The 27,037-nt window shown below is 45.7% G+C and overlaps 1 protein-coding gene across 1 annotated transcript in view; it reads left to right on the top strand.

Annotated features, from left to right (window-relative positions):
- The window catches only part of CEP135 (centrosomal protein 135), a 375,473-nt gene that overhangs the window by 245,062 nt on the left and 103,374 nt on the right, over positions 1-27,037 (top strand). Inside the window, exons 20-21 of the mRNA XM_078678164.1 lie at positions 10,159-10,269; positions 15,565-15,750. Coding sequence (XP_078534290.1) covers positions 10,159-10,269; positions 15,565-15,750 — 297 coding nt within the window. The remainder of the gene's footprint in view (positions 1-10,158; positions 10,270-15,564; positions 15,751-27,037) is intronic.

The following is a 27,037-nucleotide window of genomic DNA, read 5'->3' as shown; positions in this document are numbered from 1 at the left end:
AAGCGCTCTGATAACTGATTCGGTTCGGTTCTAGTTCGCGCTATATAAAACTCTGCAAATAAATAAATAAATAAGTGACAGAGGGCTACTTCAATCAATCATATCATTTGTAAAGCGTACTACTCACCCGTGAGGGTCTCAAGGCGCTGGGGTGGGGAATGCTGCTACTGCTCGAAAAGCCAGGTCTTGAGGAGTTTTCTGAAGGTCAGCAGGTCTTGGGTCTGCCGTAGGTGGATGGGGAGGGTGTTCCAGGTCTTGGCGGCGAGGTGGGAGAACGATCTGCCGCCCGGAGGTCGCTCTTCGGAAGCGGGGAACTGTAGCGAGGGCGGTGTAGCGGAGGTGGGGGTGTAGAAGCTGAGTCATCTGTTGAGGTACTTTGGTCCGGTGTTGTGGAGTGCCTTGTGTGCGTGGGTGAGGAGCTTGAAGGTTATCCTCTTGTTGACCAGGAGCCAGTGCAGGTCTCTCCGGTAGGATGTGATGTTGCAGCGGCGAGGGATGTCGAGGATCAGGCGTGCAGAGGCGTTCTGGATGCGTTGGAGCCGTCTCAGGAGTTTGGCCGAGGCTCTTGCGTAGAGGGCGTTTCCGTAGTCCAACCTGATACTGACGAGGGCCTGGGTGACCGTTCTTCTAGTTTCAGTGGGGATCCACTTGTAGATCCTACGGAGCATGCGGAGGGTGTTGAAGCAGGAGGAGGAGGAGAAGGCGTTGACCTGTTAAGTCATTTAGAGGGTGGAGTCGAGGATGACCCCTAAGTTGCGTGCGTGGTCGGTGGGTGTTGGGGCGGTTCCCAGTGCGGTAGGCCACCAGGAGTCATCCCAGGCCGTCTTGTCTGAGTTCAGCTTCTGTCGGCTGTTCCTCATCCATTCAGCGACGGCCTTCATTCCTCCGTGAAGGTTGGTTTTGGCGGTGTGGGGTTCCTTGGTGAGGGAGAGGATCAGCTGGGTGTCATCGGCGTAGGAGATGATGTTGAGGTCGTGCCGACGGGCGACGTGGGCGAGCGGTGCCATGTAGATGTTAAAAAGAGTTGGGCTGAGTGATGAGCCCTGGGGTACACCGCAGATGATCTCGGTGGCTTTGGAGCAGAAGGGGGGAAGGCGGATGCTCTGTGTTCTGCCAGAGAGGAAGGAGGTGGTCCAGTCCAGTGCTTTCTCTTGGATCCCGGCGTTGTGGAGGCGTGTTCGTAGTGTGTGGTGGCAGACCGTGTTGAAGGCGGCTGACAGGTCCAGAAGGATGAGGGCCGCCGTTTCTCCGTCGTCCAGCATGGACTTGATGTCATCGGTGGCGGCGATGAGAGCAGTCTAGGTGCTGTGGTTGCTGCAGAACCCGGACTGGGAAGGGTCCAGGATGTTGTTCTCCTACAGGTAGCGGGTCAGTTGTTCGTTAACGGTCTTCTCGATGACCTTTGCCGGAAACAGGAGCAGGGAGATGGGCCGGAAGTTCTTGAGGTCCTTGGGGTCCGCCTTGTGTTTCTTGAGTAAGGCGTTGATCTTGGCATGCTTCCAGCTCTCTGGGAAGGTTGCTGTCTCGAAAGAGGGGTTGATGACTTTCCAGAGATGGGGTGCGATGGCTGTGCTGGCTTTGTTGAAGATGTGGTGTGGGCATGGGTCTGACGGAGATCAGAGTGGATGGTGTCTTCGTCGTTGATGTTGGTCCAGGAGAGCAGGCGGTTGGTGCGGATGGTGGTCGTGGGGGTGGAGGTCTCAGTGGTTGTCGGGGCGGTCGTGGCGTTGAAGCCGTCGTGGATGTCTGCGACCTTTGGCAGTGGAAGAAGGTGGCCAGCGAGTCGCACAGGCCCTGCGAGGGTGGGACATCGTTGATGTTGGAGCTGGGGTTGGAGAGTTCCTTCACAATGTTGAATAGCACTTCGCTGTTGTGCGCGTAGTTGTCAAGGCGGTATTTGAAGGAGGCCCTTTTGGGGGATCTGATGAGGTGATGGTGTCTGCAGGTGGCGTTCTTGTTGGCTGCGTGGCTGTCCGGTGTTCGTTCACAGAGCCAGATCTTCTCCAGCTTTCTGCAGGTTTGCTTGGAGGCCCGGAGGTCTTCAGTGAACCAGCTGGCTTTCGAGTTGGTGTGACTGTTGGAGGGTTTCTCAATCAGGGCGAGGGTGTTGGCGCTGTCGTTGATCAACTGTCTGAGGGCGATTGACGCTGGAATCTGGGGGCCACGGTTCGATCCCCGGCGCCGGTTGCAAGTCTAGCCAGCACCATGTGACTCTGGGCAATAGCTTACTTAACCCGTTTACCGCGGCGTTGCGGGCATTCTACGCAGTGGGCTGGGCTGCAATGGCTGTTGGTCGTGTGCAGCACCCGGAAGGTAGTGCTTGCGTTGGCCAACTGCTGACGCGAGCACGGAACAGGTTAATCTTCCTTACGGCCTCCAGCGCCGGGATGCCTCCGGGTAACTGTTCGTGCTTTATACAAATACTGGATTTACAAGCAGCACTGCTGCAGCATTAGAAACATAAAGGGATGAAGGCGATAAAGATCGGTCTTCTTAGATATTTATAAATACCAGAATATCTCTTTCCAAGGACCGATTCCCAGGACACAATTAAATGAAATAAAGAAAACGAGTCTTTTTTATTTTTCATAAACTAGTAGAGATAATTTGGCTAAGGCATATTAAACTATTAAGCATCAAGGCGCTCCCATATTCCAAAACGTTTCTTCACATCATTCCACACTTTAAATCTCTCACTTTATAAGACAAAATAGTAGGTTACGTTTATTTTTCGCCCTCTTATGTAATTTACCTGCACTGGTTTTTCAGGGTTTTTTTTGTGAGTGAATTTCAGAAAATGTTCTCATTGGGAGCTCCTCTTTTCTTAAAATGTATTTTGATGATGAATGGCTTTTAATGGGAAACATGATTAGCTCTTGCAGGGCCTTATTTGTCACCTGCAACACGTATGGTCTAGAAAAGGGCTAGACAGCAAAGCGGGGTAGAGTATTAAAGGGAGGTGGGGAGGCTGTTCCTACCTCAGCCCTAGCTCGCAAACCTCTGTAGCTTGTCTCATGGGTTCATCTGGACTTCTGGCCTCATCCTTGCAAGTCCTTTTACAAATAAGGCAGTATCATGGAGGGTACCTGTGTTCAGAGGTCTTTGATTCTTTGATTTCGGGGATCCTTGGGATCCCCGAAAGAGTACCCTGGAGATTGGTTTGCCCTGGCATTACTGATTTGGTTGGGTCTTACTCCCAGACATCAAGACACAAACCCCAGTAGATTAGGGATACTTGTGTCAATCCTTTGCCTACCTTAATTTTTATGGTCCTTTATAAAGTAAAGAGGCCGGTGGTTTCTCACACATCCGGGAGCCAGGGACTTCTTACTGAAGAGTGTCCCGATCTGATGGAATAGGATCTGATCTAACATACGGGCCGCCGGTTCATCAATGAAGAGTGGATCTTTCTTGACAAACAATGTTAATAGAAGAGGGCCATCATATTTGTGGAAGTCTTGTTGTATAAAGCTTTGTAGGCACTATAAGACTTTTTGAATTGGCATGTGTTTGGCGGACAGCAGTTTAAAGCTTTTATTAGGAGTGTCCAATAATTTCTGATGAGCCTGGTAATGGGAGTTACTGAGCTCATGCGTATCACCACATTTTTTTTTACACACGGAGATTTCTGCATCTTTCGGCAGGCGCACTAGGGTGTAAAAAATCGGGGAAAAGGTGGGACTCAATGCAGAAACACAGATTTCTGCATATTGATCCTAAAAAACTTGTCTGTTATTTCCCTGCCATGGGATTTACTGGGATCCCCTGTAATGGTAATTCTAGGCAAGGAAATAACAGGGATCAAAACGAGGGACCTCCTAATCGAGGCCAGAGGATTTTTTAATGTCCTGATGGCTATGTGAAAGGAGACAAGCAGAAGAGTTCTGCAGCTGTTTTTTTGAATGGTTGGAGTTTATTGTCCGAGAAGAATTAGAATAACATTTGGGGTTGTACCTTGGCCACAGCTGACTATCATACTTTTATCTTTCTACTGCGCTGTTGTAAGAGTAATCAGAGTTTGAAACTCTTTGGATAATCCCTGGTAACCAGGTTTAGCGGGGCGCTCAGCTAAGTTTAGGGGGTAGTGATACAACCTCTAGCTAATATATCAGTGGGTGCTTCAAAGGGAGAGCAAGGGGCGGTTACCAGACAGCCCCAATAGTCCACAAAAAAGATATTTTGTGAGCCTTGTGAGTCAAAAATTATAGTCTTCCCTGAGCACCTCAATTATAAATTGACAAAAATAGTGTCGTAAGTAACCACTAATTCAAATTCCAGATAGGTACAAGCAAATAGTCAACTTAATCAACACAATACATATTTGATTTTTTCATTGTCGCTTCCGGTATATTGCGTTGTTTAATTTCATCTTCAACTGTTTCTATCTCAATAAGTAACTTCTTAATCTTCCTCTCCGCATTTTCCACCAGAATATTAATCACATTCCTGGAGCTATTAGTTAGTTCCTTTTCCCAAGTATCAAGTAAGTCTGGTTCTAGATCTTCATAGGTTGGCATAATCTGTGACCTCAATCCTCTCGGAATCCTATTTAGTACCAAATATTGTTTGAAACTCTCTGCACCTCAAGACCCAGAACTAAAAATGGTTTCTGTACCTGCCTGCTATTCAGTGCCAATGTACTATTAAAATTAAACGTGATCGTTATGTTTTTTCTTTTTAAGCATATGCTTGCAAGAAAAATTAATAAGTAGCTTTTGTACAGCTTACTAATGTTAGAAACGTTGTCTTTGCCAGTGCTTGTATGAGTATTGATTTGGTCTAGATTTGGTTTAGAGTGTTAACGTGCAAAAATCTACTCCACACTTCCCAGTGCACTAATGCTACCATTTTGTTGTTTCACCATCAGTCGCTGATAGGAACAAGGAGAGTAAGTCTCGTCATGGGGGTAACAGAGCTATGTTTTCCATCTTTGGATACATGCATTTCTTCCGACCAAAGCTCTCCAATGGTACTCTTTTTAGCAAGTAAAGTGCGTTCCTAAGAGCAGTAGCTGTATCCAGACAGCAAAAGGACAATGAAAGGGAGATTGCCAAAAAGAGTGAAACCCCACATCTGACTTGGTTCATCATCCCAAAGTACCAACAAACATTATCAGACATTAAAAAGAAAGGCGTAGAGCTGCTAACTCGGGATGCACTTCTTTCTGACACCACAAGACTGCTGTGTAGCAACATATAGAAGTGCCTCTTACTCCCTTTAAAGTGGAATGTGACTAGTATTTAGTCGTGGATTCCTAGGACTGTGGTAGGCTGCAGTGCAGACTGATGGCCCACCTCTTCCAGCTGGCGTGCGTCTAATAGGTAAGTTTGGGACTTCTATCACCAATGCAAATTATGCTTCACTCAGAGAACTAACATTTAATGTTAAAAGCTAATTAATGACATTCAGTGTCAAGTGGTGTGCTAAATTCAGAAATGGAGGGGGGGGGCGAGGTTGCATTCCATTGGGATTCCCCTTGTCTGTCACCCAGTGATATCTAGCTGGATCAGCTAGATGGCAAAATAACTTCAGAGGGCACATGCAGCGGCTAGGGACAGGATATATCTGCTAGACTCCTTGGAGTGGGTACTCGGACGTCATGTGATAGGATATGATTCCTGAGACTTTGTCAATGTCAAGTCAGGTGCTCCTTAAGGTTTAGGCTGAGGCCTTGAACAAGGAGAGCTAAAGAACCAGGAATACTGGCTGGACTATGTTGAGTTAGTTGTCCTAATTTGCAAAGAGATTTGGCCAGAACTCTCCAACCAGATTCCAACTAGAATTCTGTCCCCGTGGAGTTCCCGAAATTTCACAGATATTTCTGTCACTGAAGGGCCCTTTCGTACTATGCATTGGCCCATTTATAGAGGCATTCGAGCGCTGTACTAGTCTTGTTGTTCCCTGTTGTCCTTTTTCAATGTAGAGTAATGCAGAATAGGGTGTACCCTGCTCAATAATTGTGCAAGGGGCTGGGGTAACCAGTCAAAGTATCAAATGAAAGAAGTGCCCCTTGGACCTTAAACACAAATGAATTAACCAATCACAGATCTTTCACAATGAGAGCAAAATCTGATTAAATATCAAAATCGGTCGGAAAAACACTATGTAGAACAATTTTTTTATTTTACATGCACAGAAAAGCTGGTAAACGTGTATCACAAATACCCCTATTCGTTGCTCTGACAATCCTTTAAAAAAACTAAATACAATGAAAGGCACTTTAAAAACAAACAAGGGAGATTAGCCTGAGGCCACCCTGGTCCCAACAAAAGGGAAAAGCACCCTCCTTGCGTTGCAATGTAATGCCCTGTTTCGCTTCCAAATACACAGTCATGCCAATTCTCACTGTGTCTACTGAGACTGGAACATGCCTGATATGACTCGCACAGTTGGATGGAATATTGATGGGGTTCGATAGATCAAATTAAAATGTGCCAGATGGACCACTTATAAGGTTGATTGATTGAGTTCAATTTTGCGTGCCGTGCTGTGTATCTCATCAATCAGCATTTTCTGTTGGATTGTTGACTGGGTCCATAGATCAAGTCAACTTTATTGCTGTTGTGAATGATCAAATTCAGTAAGAACTTGTATATTATGTACACATTGTCTACAATAAACCAGTAACACTCTTGGGCAAGCAGGATTGATTGTTGTAAAGAGACCTTTTAATGCTAGGAATACATATTGTTGTTATTTCACATAGGATGGGGTTATCCCTTTAGACATCCCTTTGGAATGCTGACTGTCACTGACTCATTCAATCAATCAATCAATCAATCAGGGGTTATAAAGCACAGCTACACACCCGTAAGGGTCTCAAAGCGCTAGGGGAAGGAAAAGAGGGGGGTACTGCTGGTCCGTTGAAGGTGCTGTGGTCAGGCGAAGAGCCAGGACATGAGGTCCTTCCTTAATTAAGGCAGTTACGGTGATTGCCTTAGGTGGAGAGGCAGGGTGTTCTAGGATGTTTTTGCTAGGTAGTAGAAGGATCTTCTTCCGGCCTTGATCTTGCAGGTATGTTGGACGGTAGCCAGGGCCAGTTGGGTGGGGCAGAGATCTCTGGTGGGTGCATGGAATGCGAGGTGGCGTTCGATGTACAAAGGTCCAGCATCATGTAGGCGTGTGTAGGTGTGTGTGAGGAGGTTGAAGGTGATCCTATTGTTGACTGGGAGTTAGTGGAGGTTCTCAGGTGGCCAGTGATGTGGCTGCAACAAGGGATGTTGAGGAGGAGTCTAGCGGAGGCTTTCTGAATGTTCTGCAGTTTCTTGAGGAGTTTCTGGGTGATGCCTGCGCAGAGTGCGTTGCCGTAGCCAATTCTGCTGCTGGTGAGTGCTTGGGTGACCATCTTTCTGGACTCGATGGGAATTCACTTGAAGATCTTTCAGAGCAGGTGTAGTGTGTGGAAGCAGGATGGTGAGACAGCGTTGATCTGGCTGCTTATGGTGAGCGAGGAGTCCATGATGATGCTGAGGTTCTGTGCATGGTCTGTGGGTGTTGGGGAGGTTCCAAGTCCTGTGGGCCACCAGGAGTCGTTTCAGGCGGCGAGAGTAGAGTCCGTGGTAAGGAGCCATTGAGAATCGTTATTTATTTTCTTTTCTCTTCTTTTATTAGTTTTACTGGTGTTATTCGTGGTGTTTGTTTACTTTCTTAGCTATAGATTTTCTGTAGCAAAAGTGACAGTTAGACTTTCCATCAAGTTCAAGTAGACTCAGGATATGTGCTAAGGCTGCAAAGGATAGTAATTGTTACCAAGGGTCCTGTAATATCACTTCACATCCCCATCATGGATGCTATGGCAACAGGAAGCAGTGGTGGCCGGAATTGGTAGGAGCTGTGAGGCCGGGGGGGCGGGATGGTCAGTGAAGTCGTCAAACGACAGGATAAGTTAAACTAAATAAGAAAAAATTAAAAAACACTTAAACCTTGCGCTCGCTGCGATCCGAAAAACCTGTTGCAATGGCTCCTCTGCACCAGGAGGTGGTCCCATCGGCCTCTGTCGTACCTCTGTCCCAACCCAAACATGAGGTCACAGAGACACATATTGGTGCCGTCCCAACATGATGAAGACAGTTCCATTTTTTTCAAGCCCTTTGATGAGGATCCAGAGTACCACTCCTATCTATTTCAGCATCGAGCAATTTCTCCCAAATGTAAAATTAAATATTTTCTGGCAGTGTTGTAGGTGATGTCGTCACCAAAGATGACGGGCTTCAAACTGTGTTGCAAATAAATGTTGGTCACGGACCAACAGGATGTTTCTGTGTGGTAGCTCTGGACCAAACATGTTTCCAAGTCCTGCACAAATCCTCCCTGATGCACCCAAAAGTGATCAGAAAGCTGGAGATCAAATTCTATGTGCAGGAGCATAAAAAACTGGCAGGCAATAATGTCTTCACAAAGTTTCTTTGTTATTTTATTCTATTTAATATAGTCTTTTTTCACCCTTTGTATTGAGGATTTAACTTCCTTGTGTATTCTAATCAGTTTGTACATAAAAGATGCAAATCTAAAATATTACATTGATGAACATTCAGTCCATGGTATGATGAACACAGTTAAACATAAGCCTATGCATTTCAGATCTGTGTGGTCCTTCAGGGGAATTCTCTCCAACAACGGTAATCATAGTGTAAACCAGGTGCGAGCTACCAGGGCACAAAACATAAGTTACCAAGTACCAAGAGGAGTCAGGACCACTGGTATGTTTTATAACTATAACTATAAATTTCCTTGAAATACTAATCATTAAGAAGGCTAGATTGGGAGGAAAGGCCCTCTCTTACTTAGGTCCACGCCTCTGGAATGATCTCCCCGATTCCCTCAGACTCTGCCCAGAACACACAAAATGTAGGAAATTGCTAAAGACTTTTTTGTTTCACACTGTTTGAGTATGCTAGTGTCCTTAACTCTCCTTAAAGCCCGCTTAAGCACAGAGATACTCCTTCGGGAGTCGATTCAAGCGCTATACAAACACACAAATAAATAAATAAATACATTTGTTGGTATCACCAGCGCACAGAATGGGAAGATGGTACAGAAGTGAAACTTATCAAACCGTGCTATACCTTAGCCAAAAAGGAAGCTCCAGTGGACCTTTGGATGAAGACTGGGACTTCAACCCTGTCCAGGGGTGTTCCCGTCTTGGAAATCTCACCAACCTGCTACATGGCATTTTGTCCATTCTTTCACCAGCCACTACTGTATTGATTCTCAAGTCCTAAGGGAGGGCCATTTTGCCAGTTCGGTCCTGAAGGACTCCTGAGCCCCACCTCCACTAATGGGGCATTGTTTGGTACTGATTCTTAAGGTGAAGCAACTGCAGATATCCATGATCAGAATGAGCTACTTACCTTGGATAACGGTCTTTCTGGTGGATACTCTATCCATCTGCATATTCCTCCCTGCCTGCCCACCTCCCCTTCCTGTGGCGTGGACTTTCGCAAGTTAATAGGGTTGTATGCTAGATTTTCACACAACAAGTATGCATTCCAGTCTGAACTGCCATGCTCTGTGTCTCGGGCCTGAAAGAAAGGAGATAAACTGTCCCCCTGGCACACGGTAAGTCCTTGATATGGCTCTGTGTCGTCCTGTCCGGAGAGGGACAGAGTCACAATGAAGATAGATGGCATCACCTACCAGAACATAGGAGCTACTGCAGTAGCTTTTGTAGATCCAGAGTGTGCCCAGTGGGAGGTGGGTGGCAGGGGGGAATAAGAGTGTTCCTGTATCCCAGTCAACGATATTGGCTTTATCAACCTCTGAAGGAAAAAAGGCTGAATTGATCCTATTGTAATTCTAACTCGTGGTCTGCAGGTCACAACAGATGTTGTCAGCAGGCTCTTAAATTGTCAGAGAATTTTGTTTACTCATCAGCTTTATCTGTGCCAACATCCTTGAGCTCCACTAATATCCTAGCAAACAGGGACCTGGCTCACTGGTGGCTAGGCAGTTAGTCTCTAGGCCATAGTCTGATTATTGAATATTCCAACATTAGTAATTTTTTTATGTGCCTAGAGAAAGCAGGACTACTATAAAGCATGTTTTAGCATTCAATAGTATAAGCAATATCTTATTAGACATCCATACTAAGAACCCACGTTTAGGCTAATTAATTTATGAATAATAGGCTTATAATTCATAAAATTAATATCTCACCAGGCAGTCACCTCCGAACTCGAAGCAGCTATGCATGAAAAAGAAGAGCTGAAGAGGAGGGTTCACAGTTATATTACAGAGGTTTCTAGAATTGAAACTCTAATGGCTTCTAAGGTAAGGTACATCTATATTTTATTAGCACCTTACATTAATTGTTGATCACTGCTTGCCTGCCACAATTTTGAACAATTATTGAATCTATAGCATTAATTTAGGGATAGTTTCTTGTGTCCCTCTATTTCTAGAACACATTCAATTTTTCACAAAGTCGAAAGTATATAAAATTAATCTAGAAACTGGGTTTGATGATCTTTGAACGCAAGTTAGGAAGTTGGATGCATCTTTTTTTCAAATTTCTGGTAATTTCTAACTGTTGTCACTGGTAGTTTTGGACTACTAACAAACCCATATTGTTACCTTTACAATGGAATGTAACTTACACTGACCAATGCTGCAGTTTACTCCATTGCAAATTTCTAATCTTTCTGGGTTTATCTCTTCTTTTCTGAACCTCTTTTTTATGTGTTAATGTTCTCCTTCATTATCTTTAATTATAGTCATTAAATAGTATTAATCTTGTCCACCATTGTCGGCTTCTTATTAATAAATGTGAATCCATGTCCTCCACCATGTCCTGCTCCATGTCCTCTACCTTTCCTTAGAGAAGGGGAAACATTTGATGCACAGCTATTAGGCGACTAAAAATGAAGGAATAAAGAAACAAATAGAGAGAAGAAAGAGCAAACAAAAGGAAGAGCCTGGAAAATCAGAAAATTATCAAAGAAGAAAATGCAAGCATAATTTAAAGACAGACTTACAATAAATTAAATGATTTGCCAAAGTTGCAGAGTGCCTGTAATGGAAGCGATTGGCCAGTTATAGTGAGACGGTGAGAGAAAAAAGCAGAAAATAATTGGGCTGTCAAGTAGGAAGGACCTGTTACACAGGAAACAGAACGTTTCGTAAGGATCGATAGAACAGACGACAGGAAAAAGAGAGACTGTGGCACCGGAAACAGCCGGTTACAGAAGAAACTGATTGGCAAAAAGCTAACGGAGTTTGGCTCAGAACAAATAGGCAATACGAAAGAGACTAGCTAAAATGAAAGAGTCTGACATTAAGGAGAGTAAATGACAAAAGAAGAAAGGCCAGGTACAGAGGGAACAGCAACAAAGAGAAAATACATTTACTTTTATAAAAAAAATAAAAAAAAGTGCCTAGGAAAGAAGGAGAGAGGAATTGAAAATGGGGGGGTGGGGGGAACTACAATTAATAATATCCTGGAAATAACATACCAAACTGAGAAGGAGCAAAGAGTAATAGCGATTACCAAATTGTGATTTTTTTTTGGGTCGCAAACCATTCGAACATACCAATGCAAATCGGTATTTGGGAGGGACGTCCTAAACACGTCCCTTGCAATACCGATTAGCAAATTCAAATTGCGATTCGCTGACAGGTTATCGAATCACAATTTGGTACATTTGGGGAAATGCATTTTTGCTTTCGCAAACGGCTTGATTCTGCAAATCGGACCATTTGCGCCTCAAAAAGGCGTTGTAAATCTAGCCCCTGGATACTGAAAACAAAAATGACTAATACAAAAATGAAAGAGCCTAGGAATAAATCTGAAGTGGAAGAGAGAAACAGGCAAAGAGTGAAAAGACTATAAATATTGGAGTTTGTTAATAAGGGAGGAGTGTACCAAAGAAATGTTTGAACTGGAGACCAGAGAATGGTGAACCGGAAAGAGACTTGTTGCAAAGGATAAATCATTGACCTTTGAGACCTACTGCTTTGCAATCATTGTAGCCATGTTATGCAGTATCCCTTATACTGTGCTCCATGGCTGCTAAAAAGTTAAAAGATTTTTAAATGATGTTGACCGGTTGTGCCATTTTGTAGGTCTATGCACCAAGCATGCGCATGGGTACAAAATGATGTCAGCGCTTTTTTGGGGTTTTTATTTGCTGATCCGGGTTGGATCGGTAAACAAAAAGAAAATAAAGTAGTGGTGGCTAAAACAAGAAGGTTTAAAAAACAACATAGACAAAAGAGAAAGGTCTGCCAAAGAAAAAGCAACCAAAGAATGAGGAAAAATACAATCCACGCTATAAGCCAACTTGAAAATGAGATCAGGATCTGTCAAAGAAGAAATAGCCTATACTAGATGTGACCGTATGTCAACCAACAGCAAAGTATCTTTTAAAACCCGACGAGGCTAGCACTGATAAAAAATAAAAAGAGTATGGCATAAAGAAACTAGAAAAATAAAAAGGAAGGGGTCTGTCCAATATGAAGGTTTATCTCATGAAAAAGGGAATGGCGCATAGGAAAATAGCTTGTGAAAAGGCAGGGGCTGGTCAAAAAGAAACATACTGATCATGTAGATATTGTAAGGAAAGCAATAGTTTACAGACTGCCTGATAATATAAGTTGTAAGTAGATGGACCTGTGGCATTGAAGGAACTTGGTGAACTGAATTTTACAGGTGGAAGGGTAAAGAAGATTCTGCTGAAACAAGCATTGGCAAAGCTAATAGGTTTTTCCTTCAAAATGTGATTGCTGTGCAGTCAGTTGGGGAAGGACGTTAGTCAGCCAATCAAAAGGATTGTAAAGTCACTGTTCTCCAGGGGAGGGACTAACACAATAAGAGGTAGACAGGCCATTGAATAAGAGTGACAAGAAAGCCACTCGGAGGCAAGAAATGGGCGGGCTGTAAGCCCTCTATGAGTCTTTTTCACAACCAGACAGGTTGTGCTGTCTGGTAGGCAAGGCCAAAAATAAACTATGCTAGCATTATAATGATGAGGAGGATTTGTCACACCTGACATGGCATTCTGAGTACAAAAAAAAACAAAATTCAAAATGGGGAGGGCTTGATCAGTAGACCAATGGAGTGCCTGTGTTTCAATGAAGCTCATCTGACGTCCAAAAAAGCATTGGCTTCTAGAACCCTGACGCACCTCAGGAGAGCTTCGGGCTGAAACCAACCTAAGAATTCTCCCATGGACTGACAATAACTGAGAAACAGCACCAGATGTGAGAACTGCTACAAAACGCACCGGAACATGCAGAGGCACTGTAACTTCTGTGAGATTTCTTTGCTTATGTATTGTAGTGGCATTTATGTAGCGCTCCTCTTTGTGGCTTTTCTGGGGCGAGCTGTCTAATCCGAGTCAGTGCTAAATCAGTTTGCAAGTGAGGTCACTGACTTCCTGGTCCAGGCTCTAACTCTAGGGGACAGGGGTTGGCCTAACGGCTAAGGCGGTCGACCTCGGACCTGGGGATCTGGGTTCGAGTCTCGGTAACCACGCCGAAAACCTCCTGTGATTCTGGGCAAATCACTTAATCTCCCTGTGCCTAAAAAATGAAAGCGAGTCCTCATGTAACGTAACTGGTGCTATGTAAAGCGCTCTGATACCTGATTCGGTTCGGGTCTAGTTCGCGCTATATAAAACTCTGCAAAAAAAAACAAAAAAAACCTTAAGCACAGAGACTGGAAAACGGTTAGAAAAAAGACAAAGAAGAGTTGAAAGATTTCCCCTGTAGGACATCTGACCTAACGTACTGATGTCACAGGCTTCATCTCTTACCGTATCACCCTCAGCTGTGAAAAGAAGTGAATTCAAGCTCATCACAGATTTTCTCCATAATTAAAGAATCTCTTATTGATTAGGGTCACCCTTTTGTATCATCTGTTTTAAGATTGCTAAAATCATCATTAAAACGTTGAAAGCAGCTAGGGATATCTTAGGAATAACTGAAGAGACTGGCCTGAGCTTGGATATTCCTACTGCAAAGAAATGGCCTGGGTCAAGTTGACCAAAATGATGCACCATCTAATCCAACAGGGGACAAGGAAACCAACTCACTAAGATATCACCACATAATAAGCTGATGGGCTTCAACACCTAAAGAACACAGGAGACACCGGGCCAGAGACTAGAGTGGAGGATGGTCTTCCCGCTGCTTCGGATGCACCAAACAAAGCCGTATGCCCATAGGTATTGCCACACTGTGTGGATAACTGCTCCCTTTAGTGGGCTTTAAAGCAGGCATGGGGTTGTTATGCTGACAGATTTTCAATTTAGGAACTGCATTCCTAAAATCGGTGGTACTTTTTGATTTGACACAGTTGAATAGGCCTAGCGCAAACATTATTGTTAGAGTTACTGATTTCTAACTGGCTTATAAAAAAACATCCTTTAAGGCTGAAAATAGATCCACTGTGAGTCAAACAAGGCTGGAGTCCTTTCTGCCTTAATTCGTCTTGTAGTGATGAAGATTTGCCTTGAAAAGATACAACAGCAAGTTTTATAAGCAACTACTTAAATGCACTGGTCAAATGCTTAGCAACATTAAATATATTTAGAGATAAAAAAATGTGATAAATGTCTGGTAGAAGAGTCCCATCTTTTCAAATAAGTCTGGTCACACCAGTGATCTTCGAAGGTTTCCCAGGCAGTGTCTGTCCTCAAACTCGAGTAAAATAGCATCACATAGATTCATAGAGAGGTTTCACAAGTCCACAATAACCCCCATTCTTGATGAATAAACTGGAAATCTGATCATTTTAATCTAGTAATGAAGGGCTTGATTGTTAGATCTTCCATGAGATCAACACAAACCGGATTGATGACAAAAGAAGGTACAGAATGGCTTGGAAAATGAAACCCATAGATGCTGTAAGGTTCCTCCATCCAGATGTAGACAACTCCTTCTTTTCAACAGTCCACAAAACGAATTTCTGCCTTGATTATTTTATGACGGAGTCCATTTTTCCCCCCGCGGTTACATACACTACCATATGGCATTACAAGCACAGCTGAGGACCCTTGATGGAGATCAGGCTGAATAATGCTTGCTTAGACTTGAGCAGAGGTACTCCAATGGCTGCGACAAGGCCGGTAAACTACCCGCTTGTAAGCTGCGACCCAAAATTTATTAGATATACTATCACTGAATAAAGGACTCCTCAGGGTTGCTGCACGCATGTGACATTAAAATAGCAAAAGCTTACAGGTCCTTTTATATATTTTGCTCAAGACTTGGGAACATTGAAATGCCCTTCCACTTTGCCGATGGAAGAGTACTCTCTCAAACTTGTGATTTCTTTTCTCTTACGAAAAATTCAAAACTCTCTGCTTCTTCTGGTATGTCCCAGTTTTATAAATAATCAAAACATAAATGTATAGTATCATAATGTACTGTGTTAGATCAACAGGAACATGTTGTTTGTAAAATACATAATCCACATAGATTATAAAGCTAAAGGTACGCCTATATATTTTTAACATCCTCAATTGAAGTCTAATTGCTTGAAGCCCAGTTGTGTTTACTTGGCTTAGCTAAGCACTGTTTGTAAAAAATATTTCAATGTGATGGTTTTATTTTCATCTCAATTAGGAACAAGAAAATCGTGACCTGCTAGACCAGTTCCGCATGGTCCATGGTCAAGTGGAGGACTGTGAAGCAAAAGTTCAACAGGCTGAGGGAGAAAACAGTTCAATACGCTTAGAACTTCTCTCCAGCGACACAGAACGGATGCACCTTCGAGACAAAGTGACACACTTAGAAAATGAGATTCTAGAGGTACTACTGATGATAAAAAAGGGTCTCTTATTGGATGGATTAGCCAGACTCATTTTAGTTTTTTTTTTCTTCTCATCAAGTTAGTGCTTTTATTTCTCAAGAAGTGCCAAGCATTGAAACGTTTTATTGATTTGGCATATTGACGATATTGAGAGTCTCTCTGTTTTTGAAAGGTTTAAGCCAATGGTCAAGCCATTATATGTATCTTTTCTTTGCTCCATCCTCTGATTTTCCATGCTTGCCACCTCCTCTGTGAAAGCTAAACCGAGATTCTCCCATGACTAATTTATTGTTTTTACTGCTCAAGTTATTATTTCTTTTGTTAAATCTTCCTTTCAATTGAATGTAATTAATTTGTTCGTTGTAGGATGTTTTTGATTGTGAGATTTCATCAGTGCTTGTTGCAGAGGAGTTGTGATCTGGGGTGACCAGCATCATCTTAACTTATCAGATATGTGAGCCAATTGTAGCCCAAGATGGACACCTTTTCTGGTAGCATCTCGTAGTGGTTCAATCTTCTGGCCAGCACAACCTTTTGAAAGCCTTTCTAACTCAGAGAGTGATGTTAGAGTGGTGCAGAAGAATTGCCTCTACCGATGAAGCATGCATCATCCCACAAAATCTCTGTAGACTTGGAAATGGTGACACAAAGTGTCCGCCCACTCCAGCCTGGAAAGTGAGACCTGCAAGGAATGTCGAGGGTGGCAGGTCAGACTTCTCTCCCAACTTTCCTCTCATGGGGAGCAGTCCTCCATTGCCTGCATTTCATTGGTGGCCTGAGGAGCAGACACCGCTGCTGACAAAATGTAGAGGTGCTCTCAAGTTGCCTGAATTGTGGCACGCAGAGGGCTAGAAGACACAATAGAGGAAGATGACACTACATAGAGCTAAAAGTGCAGTGCGAGAAGGCAGAAACATAAAATGGTAAAACTACCATTTTATGGTTCTGCCTTCTCGCACTGCGAGAAAGCAGAAGTGCCTGGAGTACCTAGTTGTGGTCGGGCGGGTGGCCGGTCCTGCTCGTGGGCAGGGGGGGGTGGCTTATCCACTATTGTGGGTACTCACTGTTTGGTTTCCCCAGGGCCGAATAAAGCACTCATGTGCACTCCCCCGTTTTCTCTACCTACATAGAGAAAATGGACCGGCTGGGGCGCTTTCCACAGCGCCTCACCAATCACAATTCTGCCATCGCTGCGTTGTGATTGTCTAGGGTAAGGAGGAAGCCTGCCTGCTGGCTGCTTCGGTGCTTCCTGTAGGAACACGTGGGAGCCGGCTGCAGCATTACACACCGTCCAGGCAGAGGTGGCGCGGTACCGAGGTATGATAGGTACAGAGTTATTTTTAGTCTCCACTAGAGGCAGGCTGAGGCAATATTTCCCTTTCTATCTGTGTTTATTTGTATGCCTGATTTTTTAAACTGGGTCACACGGAATGCCACAGTTGATTGACACGGCGGTGGTTTCGGTCACGTTATTTGCTGGCAGAAAGGTAGCAGGTACATTCCCATGGGAAACACTGTTTGTATAGTTGAAGAAAATGACTGGGGCAGTGAACCGTTGGGGACAGTGTGGTCGCGGGCGCTTTACAGGCAGGATGCTGGTTTCAGTGGGTGGTTATGGTTTATACCGTGGATATTTGGAGCCATTCTGTGGGTGGTTGCAGGTATTCTGTTGGAGGGCCGGAAAATTCTGTGTGGGCCGCCCTGGAGCTTTTGTTGAAGTGGGATGCAAGTATAGAGTGTGCACTGGCAATGTATGACACTATGGGGCTGATTACAATGTAGGGCGGATCGCCACCACCCACATGCCGCCACGGAAAGGCATGCAGATTTTGCTGCCGGGGGGCGGGCCCTTTGCGGGCCCCCAGGTTATTGGGGGGTGAGGGGTGCACATGGGGGGTACCTACCCCCTACATTGTCATGGACATGGTGGCAGGCACCTCGCGTTGCCTGTCACCTTGTGCATGACAATGCACACAGTGCATTCCCAGCATTGTGGCAGGTGGTGCTGTGAGCACCGCCCGCCATGATGCTGGGAATAGAGGATGCCACCGCCATGGTGGCGGTGGCATCCTAATTGCAGGTGCGGACCGCCGCACCACTGGCGGCTGGTCCCAGCACCGCTAGAGTGGCGGACGGACGAAAGTTAACAAATAAAAGACCAGAGCTGAGCCAAGGGTCTGGCTCGGATCTTAAAACTGGTGCACGAGCCGAGCCCTGAAAAAATTATGAAAATCCTACAATAAACATTAAGTAAAATAGGATGAAATCTCTTCAAAATAATAAAAAAAAGTGTTTTTCTTTTACATGAGGAAGCTTTGACATTGGTAGGGCACATTATAGCACCGCACTGGGAAGTACTTATTAGAAGTGACAGTTTGTATAACTGGTAGTCTGAACTCATATTTGAGAGTGTTTTTGTATGTGACAATGAAGAAAAAAGAGGTTTAGCAAAATGAAATATTTGCCTAAGATCACACAATTTACACGGGGACGTCGCGATTGATCCAGGTTTTATGGTTTCACTATGTACAAATCAGCCAGTAAATCTCTATCTATTTATTTGTCTTTCCTTATGTTCAGGCTTCGTTTTCACCTCGTGGTGCATTTTTCTATAGATTTTAAATATAGGGCAAAGTCGACCAGAAGGCTGAGCATTATACAGGAGTACCAGTTACATTACGCAAGGTCATATGTATTATTTAGTATGTTGAACTGATTTCCCCAGTTCTACAGTTGGCAGCTCATGCTGTTACGCCACGTCCTGGGTAAAGGGAGGGAGGCAGGCAAAAGTAACATGAAAGCTTGTACCCTTATGGGCTTGAGGTTCCAACAGGACCTCAAGCTGAGCTAGAGCAAGACTTCAGTATTGAGCATGGCACCAGCTTTCAGTGGCTGACCCACCTCTATGTATAAACTGAGCAGTGGTAAACAGCGTGATGTTTCCGGGGTGTATTCTGTGGACATTTGTGGGGCATTTAATCTCTATTTTGGGTACACTTTGGTTTGTATATTGTTGCAATTTGTTGGCGTTTTGTTACGTTACCTGCGGATTGTGTGGCACTTTGTTAGCAGTGAAGTGTCTTCAAGGAGTAGATGCAGAACCTTTAACAGGGCTTTATCCTGTAGGGAGCAAGGCATGTTTCCATGCTAGATTTAGGAGCCTTTTCTCCTGCTTGCAACTTTGGGGGAGATTCCTGCTTTATGGGAATGTGCGGCGTTTGCATTATTTACCACAGTCCCTGATTTATGGGTGCTTTTTAGGTCTCGCGACCTATCAATGCGCGCAAGCGCATTGAGCGGAGCGAGAATTCATGTCCTCAAAATCCTCGTCAAACCAAGGGCTTCTTGCTGCGGTTTTCTTTAAGTTCACGTGAATCACGTGACCAAACAAGCACGCGCATCAGCCTCCCTCCCTCCTAATTGCATTTTTTTTAACGGCCGCACAGCACATCAAAGGGCTTCGCCCAGCGTGCGCTCTGCGGCTTCTCGGCTTCTCCTCCCCTAATTATTCATGGCTCAGTTTCCCGGCGCACGCATTTGTTCACATTTGTTTGTTCTTGCCTTTCATCTCCTACCCGTCTTATCCCATTGTTAACATTTCCGCACCTCTGTCCGTCTGTCTATACGTCTCTGCTTTATCGCAATCTGCCTTTTCCCACAAGCCTTTCTACTCTGTGTTCGCACTCTGCCTCCTCAGTTTCCTCCGCCTCTGTTTCACTGCCAGTCTTTCTTTTGTGACCTTCTCCCCCCCCCCTCTTTCCTTTCAGTCTACCCTAATTTCTCTTTCGTCATGTGCCTATCTTTCCTATTCCTCGGGCTTGACCCTCTCTCCATCCTGTCTCACTTCCTCTGCCTCTTTCTTAGTCACTCTCCGACGTCTCCGTTTCCCCCCTTCGAATTCTGCAGAGATGCCACATAACACATCCAAACCAGACTCTGCATAACAACACACCCACTCCAATGTCACATATCATTTGCCACCCAGACCCCAGATAACACATCGAAGCCAAACTCTGCATAATAACACACCCACTCCAATGCCGCATAACACAACCCACCCAGACTCCAGATAGCAGATCCAAACTTGCAGCCTCTGCGCCAGCCCTGCCCGTGAAATATGTTCTTTTACATACATTTTTCCCTTCTATTTTTTTTAATTCTAATTGTTTTCAACCACGTTTTTAAAGTTACTTTTTATAGCAAGTTGTTTCATCATCTTGTTCAGCTTTAGAATTCACAAAGGTGATAGTTTTGTAATGGGCTGTGGCAATTTCGCTTCCTAAAACTTCCGAGAAACGCACTTTTATTTTCCAGCTAAAAGTATTGTATTTCTAACCAATCTCCATGGGGAGGGGTCTGTATACTCGAGGGGGGAGGGAGTGACGTCAGCCTGCACAATTTGACACAGCGGACGGTGTGGCAGGCCGCAACCTCACTTTAAGAAGGAACAAGCACTGGCGTTGCCAATAGGTCTCGCAGTAGGAAAGTTGGAGCTATTACAATTGCAAATAACAATGCCTTTTATTTTTCTTTTCATTTTAAAAACATAAAGGGCTTTGTCATTTACAAAACCAATAGCTCCAACTTTCCTACTGCGAGACCTATTGGCAACGCCAGTGCTTGTTAGCTTTGGGAGAGATTCTCGGTTTAGGAGAGTGTTTGACTGGGCATCCTCGGCACAGATATCTGGTTTACTCGAGTCTTTTAGTTTTACGTTTACATTCCTAGGCAGGAAAACTGCTATGCAAAAGCTACGTGCTGCGATTCCATCTTTCAGACAGTTCTGAATGTGCTTCTGTAGGGTACCTATTATCTGTAAAAATAACATTTCATGCCTGCGAGACGTTACGTTAATTATTATTTTCAGAGAGCCCCGGGTATAACCGTTTTAAAAATAAGACGTGGTCCCTTTTTCTTACATCTCCCATTTCCCATGTTTGACCATTCTTTATTCTTTTAGGTAATTTTCAATTTATTTGAGTTGCTCCATGTGGACATTTAACATTTTATGCATGTAGGTGTGTCTTCCAATTTCCATGCTTTTCTGCTCTCCATTTTTATTTCTGGACTTTATAATTCATATTACTTGTGTCGCGTAGACTTTTTGTGCCTGCTTGAAATGGGGTCCTAAGTGTACATTTGTTTGTGTTCGTAGAGCTTTGATTTTCATCTTGGTACATATATGACTTCAACAGATCCTGTATGTAAGAAGTATATGTACATGTATGCTTGCATAGTGCATTTCTTGACGTTTGTTTGGCGTTGCTGCACTCTCAGCAGTGGCGATCCTTTCTACACATTCTGCGATTTCTCAACGACAAGAGCCAAGGCAGGTATCTGTTTGTCGAGTAGTGCTATCTCACAGTTAGTATTGTTTTAATGAAGGAGCTCAGTTTGTGTGCGTGTTTACGCAGTCTTTGCCTTGTGCGTTTTATGTTTCAATGAGTTGTGAAAGTGGTTATCTAGATTTGTCTGTTACTTTTTTTTAGTGTGCATGAATTAATTCCTTTATTTAAATATGAGTCTATACATATTTCTACAGAAGCTTCATGGAGCAGTCAAAACCTGCACTCACTCCTTGTTTATGGCACTATAACTGTGTGTGTGTATATATATATATATATATATATATATATATATATATATATATATATATATATATATTGCCATAAACAAGGAGTGAGTGCAGCTGACCTCACGTCATTGGGAAGGCCTTAGCAACATAAGGGAGGGAGTTGGAGTAACAACGGCAAGCTGCGGCATCTGAGGAAGGCTCATCCAAGCCGAAATGCATTATGCCACACAAAGCTTTCAATAAAAGAACTGCCGCCGAATCCCCGCTGCCAAAGCAGGCTCACCTTGTTTCATCCAAATCTCTTTATTTGAACCCTCCCTCCTTCCTACTAAAGGATTATATAAACATTGACTATATGCGCACAGAGGCAGGCAACCTACTGAAGGTTATTGTTGATACTCACCGTGCTGGACTACTATAACCAGCAGCCCTGGCGATATAATTGAACAAGCCACGCTCACTTAGGGCAGATTGGATGAAACAAGGTGAGCTTGCTTTGCCTCTGTGTCAGTCCATGAGGAAGGGGCGTTTTTGGCCCTGAAACACGTCGGACCTGCATACAATTGTGGAGGGGTGTTGTGAAGTTGTTGGGAGCCAAAAAGAGACCTGATGGTCCAGGAGTGCCGTGGTGAGCCCTTATAGAAATGCGCAAGAGCATGTTGGTGATTTATATGTATATATATATATCAACAACAGAGTTTGCCCCAATGGTTAGGCCGCCAGGTAAATGGATATCGGCCTTATATTGAAGAAATGCAGGCGGTCGCCACTTTCAAATGTCACCAGCCGCCACTGTAATCGAGGCATGTCAGTGAGATTACAGCTAGGGGAAGAGCAATGATGGTGGCCATTATGGCGCTCCACGCTGTTCTCAACGGAGAATATCTTAGTGGCTCTGTGGTTGATTAAGGTGAAACTGCTGGTTCTATCAGAGAGAGAGAGAGATCAAGAGGTTTCAAGAGGCAACAAACAGAAGAATTTGCTCATTGGAGAAAAAAGTGATGAACTTGCACTCCCCATAGGAAGCAGAGAGAGCCCATGCTGCACCTTGAATATGTTTGCGGCTGAGTCTGTTTCTGTTGCTGTTTTTTGGTTTGTTTCTTTTAGTGCCCATCCTTGTTTTCTGTAGCCCTGTGCCCGCTGCCCCTGTGCCCCCTCTCCTTTTCCCCCCGCCTGCTGCTGTTTTGGTTTGTTTTTAGGTGCCCATCCTTTGTTTCTGTACCCCTGTGCCCGCTGCCCTTGTCCCCCCTCTCCTTTTCCGCTGCCGTTTTTTCCCGCCGCTGCGTCCCTGTGGCCCCGCCCCCCTGTCCCCCATTGGCCGCCCTGCTCCCACCTCCCAGCTGCACGCCAAAGGCAAGCCGTCTGCGCCCGTCCGCGCCTGAACCGCGCCCAGCACCAGAACCCCTGGACCCCGTGTCCCCCGCAACGCCAGACTGCACTACGACCCCAACACCCTCCACGCACTCAACATCGGACGAGACCACCCCTGCTACCGGGCCACCCCGAAGCGCACGCAAGGGCCCTTCGCCTGCCGGAACTGCAGATTCACCAGCAACCAGACCACCAACCAAAGAACCCAATCACCTCCGCTGCATCCTCCTCAACACCCGCTCCGCTCGCAAGCACGCCATCGAACTCTGGGACCTCCTAGACTCTACCGCCCCCGACGTGGCCTTCCTGACGGAGACCTGGCTGAACGCCATCTCGACACCAGACATCGCCATAGCCATCCCACAGGGCTACAAGATCACCCGCAGAGACCGCACCAACGGAGCTGGAGGGGGAATCACCATTATCCACTAGGACACCCTCAGAGTCTCGACCAACACCGACGACACCCTTACCACTGCCGAGCACATGCACTTCCAGATCCACACCGACCCCACCACGACCCTCCGAGGAACACTCGTCTACACACCACCTGGACCAAGACCACAGTTCAGCGACACCATCGCCGACCTCGTCAGCACCCACGCCCTCGCTTCCACGGACTACATCCACCTCGGGGACCTGAACTTCCACCTCGAGAATAACAACGACGCCAACTCTACCGCCCTGATAGACAACCTCGCCAACCTCAGACTCAAACAGCTCGTGACGACACCCACCCACGCCGCCGGACACACGCTGTACCCCATCTTCTCCACAAGCCCCCATGTCTCCTTCAACCACACCACCAAACCCCACTGGACCGACCACAGATGCGTCCACTTCACCTTCAGGAAACCCACCTCACACCACCGCACCCAACAGCTGCCACGCCGCTGCTGGGGCAAGATCAGCAAGGACCAACTGACTACCACCCTCGCCCTGAGACCACCCGCCGACCCCGACACCGCCGCTACCAAACCTCAAACAGTGGATCAACAACTGCGCCAACACCCTCGCCACTCTCAAGACCTCGACAACCAACCACACCAACAAGAAAGCAGCCTGGTTCACCGAAGACCTCCGGATCTCCAAGCGCACCTGTAGGAAGCTGGAGAAGAAATGGCTCCACGACCGAACACCAGACAGCCACACAGCCCACAAGAGCGCCACACGTAAACACTACCAACTCATCAGGACCGCCAAGAGAACCGCCTTCAAGGACCGCCTAGACAACAACGCACACAACACCAAAGAGCTCCTCAGCATTGGGAAAGAACTCTCCAACCCCAGCTCCAACACCAACGACATACCACCATCACAAGACCTGTGCGAGTCCCTGGCCACCTTCTTTCACCGCAAGATCACCGACATCCACGACAGCTTTAACTCCAAGACCCCCGCACCCACCACTGAGTCCACCACCCCCGTGACCACTACCCGCACCAGCCGCCTGACCGCCTGGTCCAACGTCAGCGACGAAGACACCATCAAAACCATGAACTCCATCCACTCCGGATCCCCATCCGACCCCTGCCCTCACCACGTCTTCAACAAAGCCAGCACAACCATCGCGCCCCACCTCCGGAAAACAATCAACAGTTCCTTCGAGACAGCAACCTTCCCGTAAAGCTGGAAGCACGCCGAGATCAATGCCCTTCTGAAGAAGCCCAAGCCGGACCCCAAAGACCTCAAGAACTTCCGGCCCATCTCCCTGCTCCCGTTCCCGGTGAAAGTGACAGAGAAGATTGTCAACAAACAGCTAACCCGCTACCTAGAAGACAACAACATCCTGGACCCTTCCCAATCCGGTTTTGGCAGCAGCCACAGCACCGAGACCGCCCTCATCGCCACCACTGACTACATCAGGATCCTGATGGACAAAGGAGAAACAGCCGCCCTCATCCTCCTGGACCTATCAGCAGCCTTTGACACAGTCTGCCACCACACCCTATCAGCACGCCTCCATGACGCCGGAATTCAAGAGAAGGCCCTGGCCTGGACCACATCCTTCCGGCAGAACCCAGAGCGTCCGCCTCCCACCCTTCCGCTCAAAAACCACCGAGATCATCTGTGGCATCCCACAGGGATCCTCCCTCAGCCCGACGCTGTTCAATATCTACATGGCACCGCTCGCCCACGTCGCACGACAACATAACCTCAACATCATCTCCTACGCCGACAACACCCAGCTGATCATATCCCTCACCGAAGACCCCCACACCGCCAAAGCCAACCTCCACAGAGGAATGAAGGACGTAGCCGACTGGATGAAGGACAGCAGACTGAAGCTGAATTCAGACAAGACGGAGGTCCTCATTCTCGGACCCACCCCATCAGCCTGGGACGACTCTTGGTGGCCCACATCGCTAGGCACAGCCCCGGAACCCACAGACCACGCACGCAACCTGGGGGTCATCCTCGACTCCACCCTCTCCATGGCCAGGCAAGTCAACGCCGTCTCAGCATCCTGCTTCTACACCCTCCGAATGCTCCGCAGGATCTCCAAATGGATCCCTCCCGACACGAGAAAAACCGTCACCCAGACCCTCATCACCAGCAGACTCGACTACGGGAACGCCCTCTACTCAGGAACAACAACCAAGCTCCTGAGACGACTATAACGAATCCAGAACGCCTCGGCACGTCTGATCCTCGGCGTCCCCCGACGCAGCCACATCACACCCCACCTGAGAGGCCTGCAGTGGCTCCCCGTCAACAAGAGGATCACCTTCAAACTTCTCATCCACGCACACAAAGCACTACACAACACCGGACCTACATACCTCAACAACCGACTCAGCTTCCACATCGCCACCCGAAGCCTCCGCTCAGCCAGTCTCGCCCTCGCCACAGTTCCTCGTATCCGAAAAACCACAGCCGGTGGCAGATCCTTCTCCTACCTCGCCGCCAAGACCTGGAACGCTCTCCCTACCAGCCTACGACAGACTCAGGACTTGCTGGCTTTCAGAAAACTTCTCAAGACCTGGCTCTTCGATCAGTAGCGCACCGCCCCCAGCGCCTTGAGACCCTCACGGGTATGTAGCGCGCTTTAGAAATGCAGTGATTGATTGATTGATTGATTGATTGATTGATTGTTAGAACTGTATGACAACTTGCAAGATGAGCCGTAATAGGATGACTGGCAATTCTAGCTATGATACAGAATGAAAAGGTGCAGTTTTAATTTAGATCTAGCCCCAACCTTAGGGCGATGGGCAGGTTGAGGGGAATGCTTCTCCATCAGGCAGATTTATAGACTTTAGAGGAACAGCAGGCAGTCTAGGACGGAATCAGGTGGAACTGAAATGATTATACTTATGTCTCCTGAGAAAAGGAATGTTTGTCATGGCAGCAGTCAAACAATAATATTCACTGTGGCAGTTATCATTTTATCCCAGATCCATGTCATGAGAGACTGGATCAAAGCCTTGCTTTTCACTAAAATAAGTTTAATTAACATGGGCCTTTATGTCCATTTTGTACCTGGTGAATGTAAGAGTCTTCTGCAGTGAGAAAATATAGACCTTCATGCAAATTGAGACAGCAAAGACATTTCTCTTGGGCGTGAGTGGGAGAGATGAGTAGGCAATTCTTAGACCACATTACAAGAGATATATATATTTCATTTATTTAGACATTGTGCCTTGATGAAAAAGGGGTGTCGGGTGGCTATTGTGCGGTGATTGTTTTTATGGACCATGTTATCGTTTCTTTCTTCATTTTCTCCTTTGTCTTCTTTGGGTACTAGTTAACTAGTAGAGTATTTTCAGCGGTTAGTGCAGTTGAGTTGGTTATACGTTGTCCAAACAAAGTGGATTTACACTAACTTATTTTTGTAAGTAGAGTCAGATTATTTAATATAAAGATTTAGGCCATAAACCAGTTACCCAGTTGTTAAATTGACAGGAAAAGCCTCTTAGAGAGAGTGAATAGCGTCAAATGTGTTTGCTGCACAGATATGTCCCATTATTCACTTACAGAACATTTTATACATAATAGGTATAACAAAAAAATAAAGTGTACACCACAGAGAGGAAAGAACTATGATAGAGAGAAAAATCACACTATTTGGAAAAGAACGAAAAAAACGCAAAGCAGGGCTAGGATTAGCAGAGTCGTGATAACTGGACGAAGGAGAGTTTTTAAAAGCTTTTGGAAGCAAAGCAAATTGTGCATCCAAGCAGAAAAAGCCTAATTCCTCAATTCAAAATCTACGGCTGAGGCTGGCCGATCCCTGTTTTTAGTTATTCTGAAACAACCATTGACTGTGACATACTGGCCACATTGAAAATGTTGCCATGTACTTAGTAGGCTATGCAGCACCGGTACGAATTGATACT

The sequence above is a fragment of the Lissotriton helveticus genome, chromosome 2_2 (genome assembly GCF_964261635.1).
Source record: "Lissotriton helveticus chromosome 2_2, aLisHel1.1, whole genome shotgun sequence".
NCBI lineage: Eukaryota > Metazoa > Chordata > Amphibia > Caudata > Salamandridae > Lissotriton > Lissotriton helveticus.
Note: the sequence above shows the minus strand (reverse complement) of the source record. Positions and strands in the feature narration are given on the sequence as shown.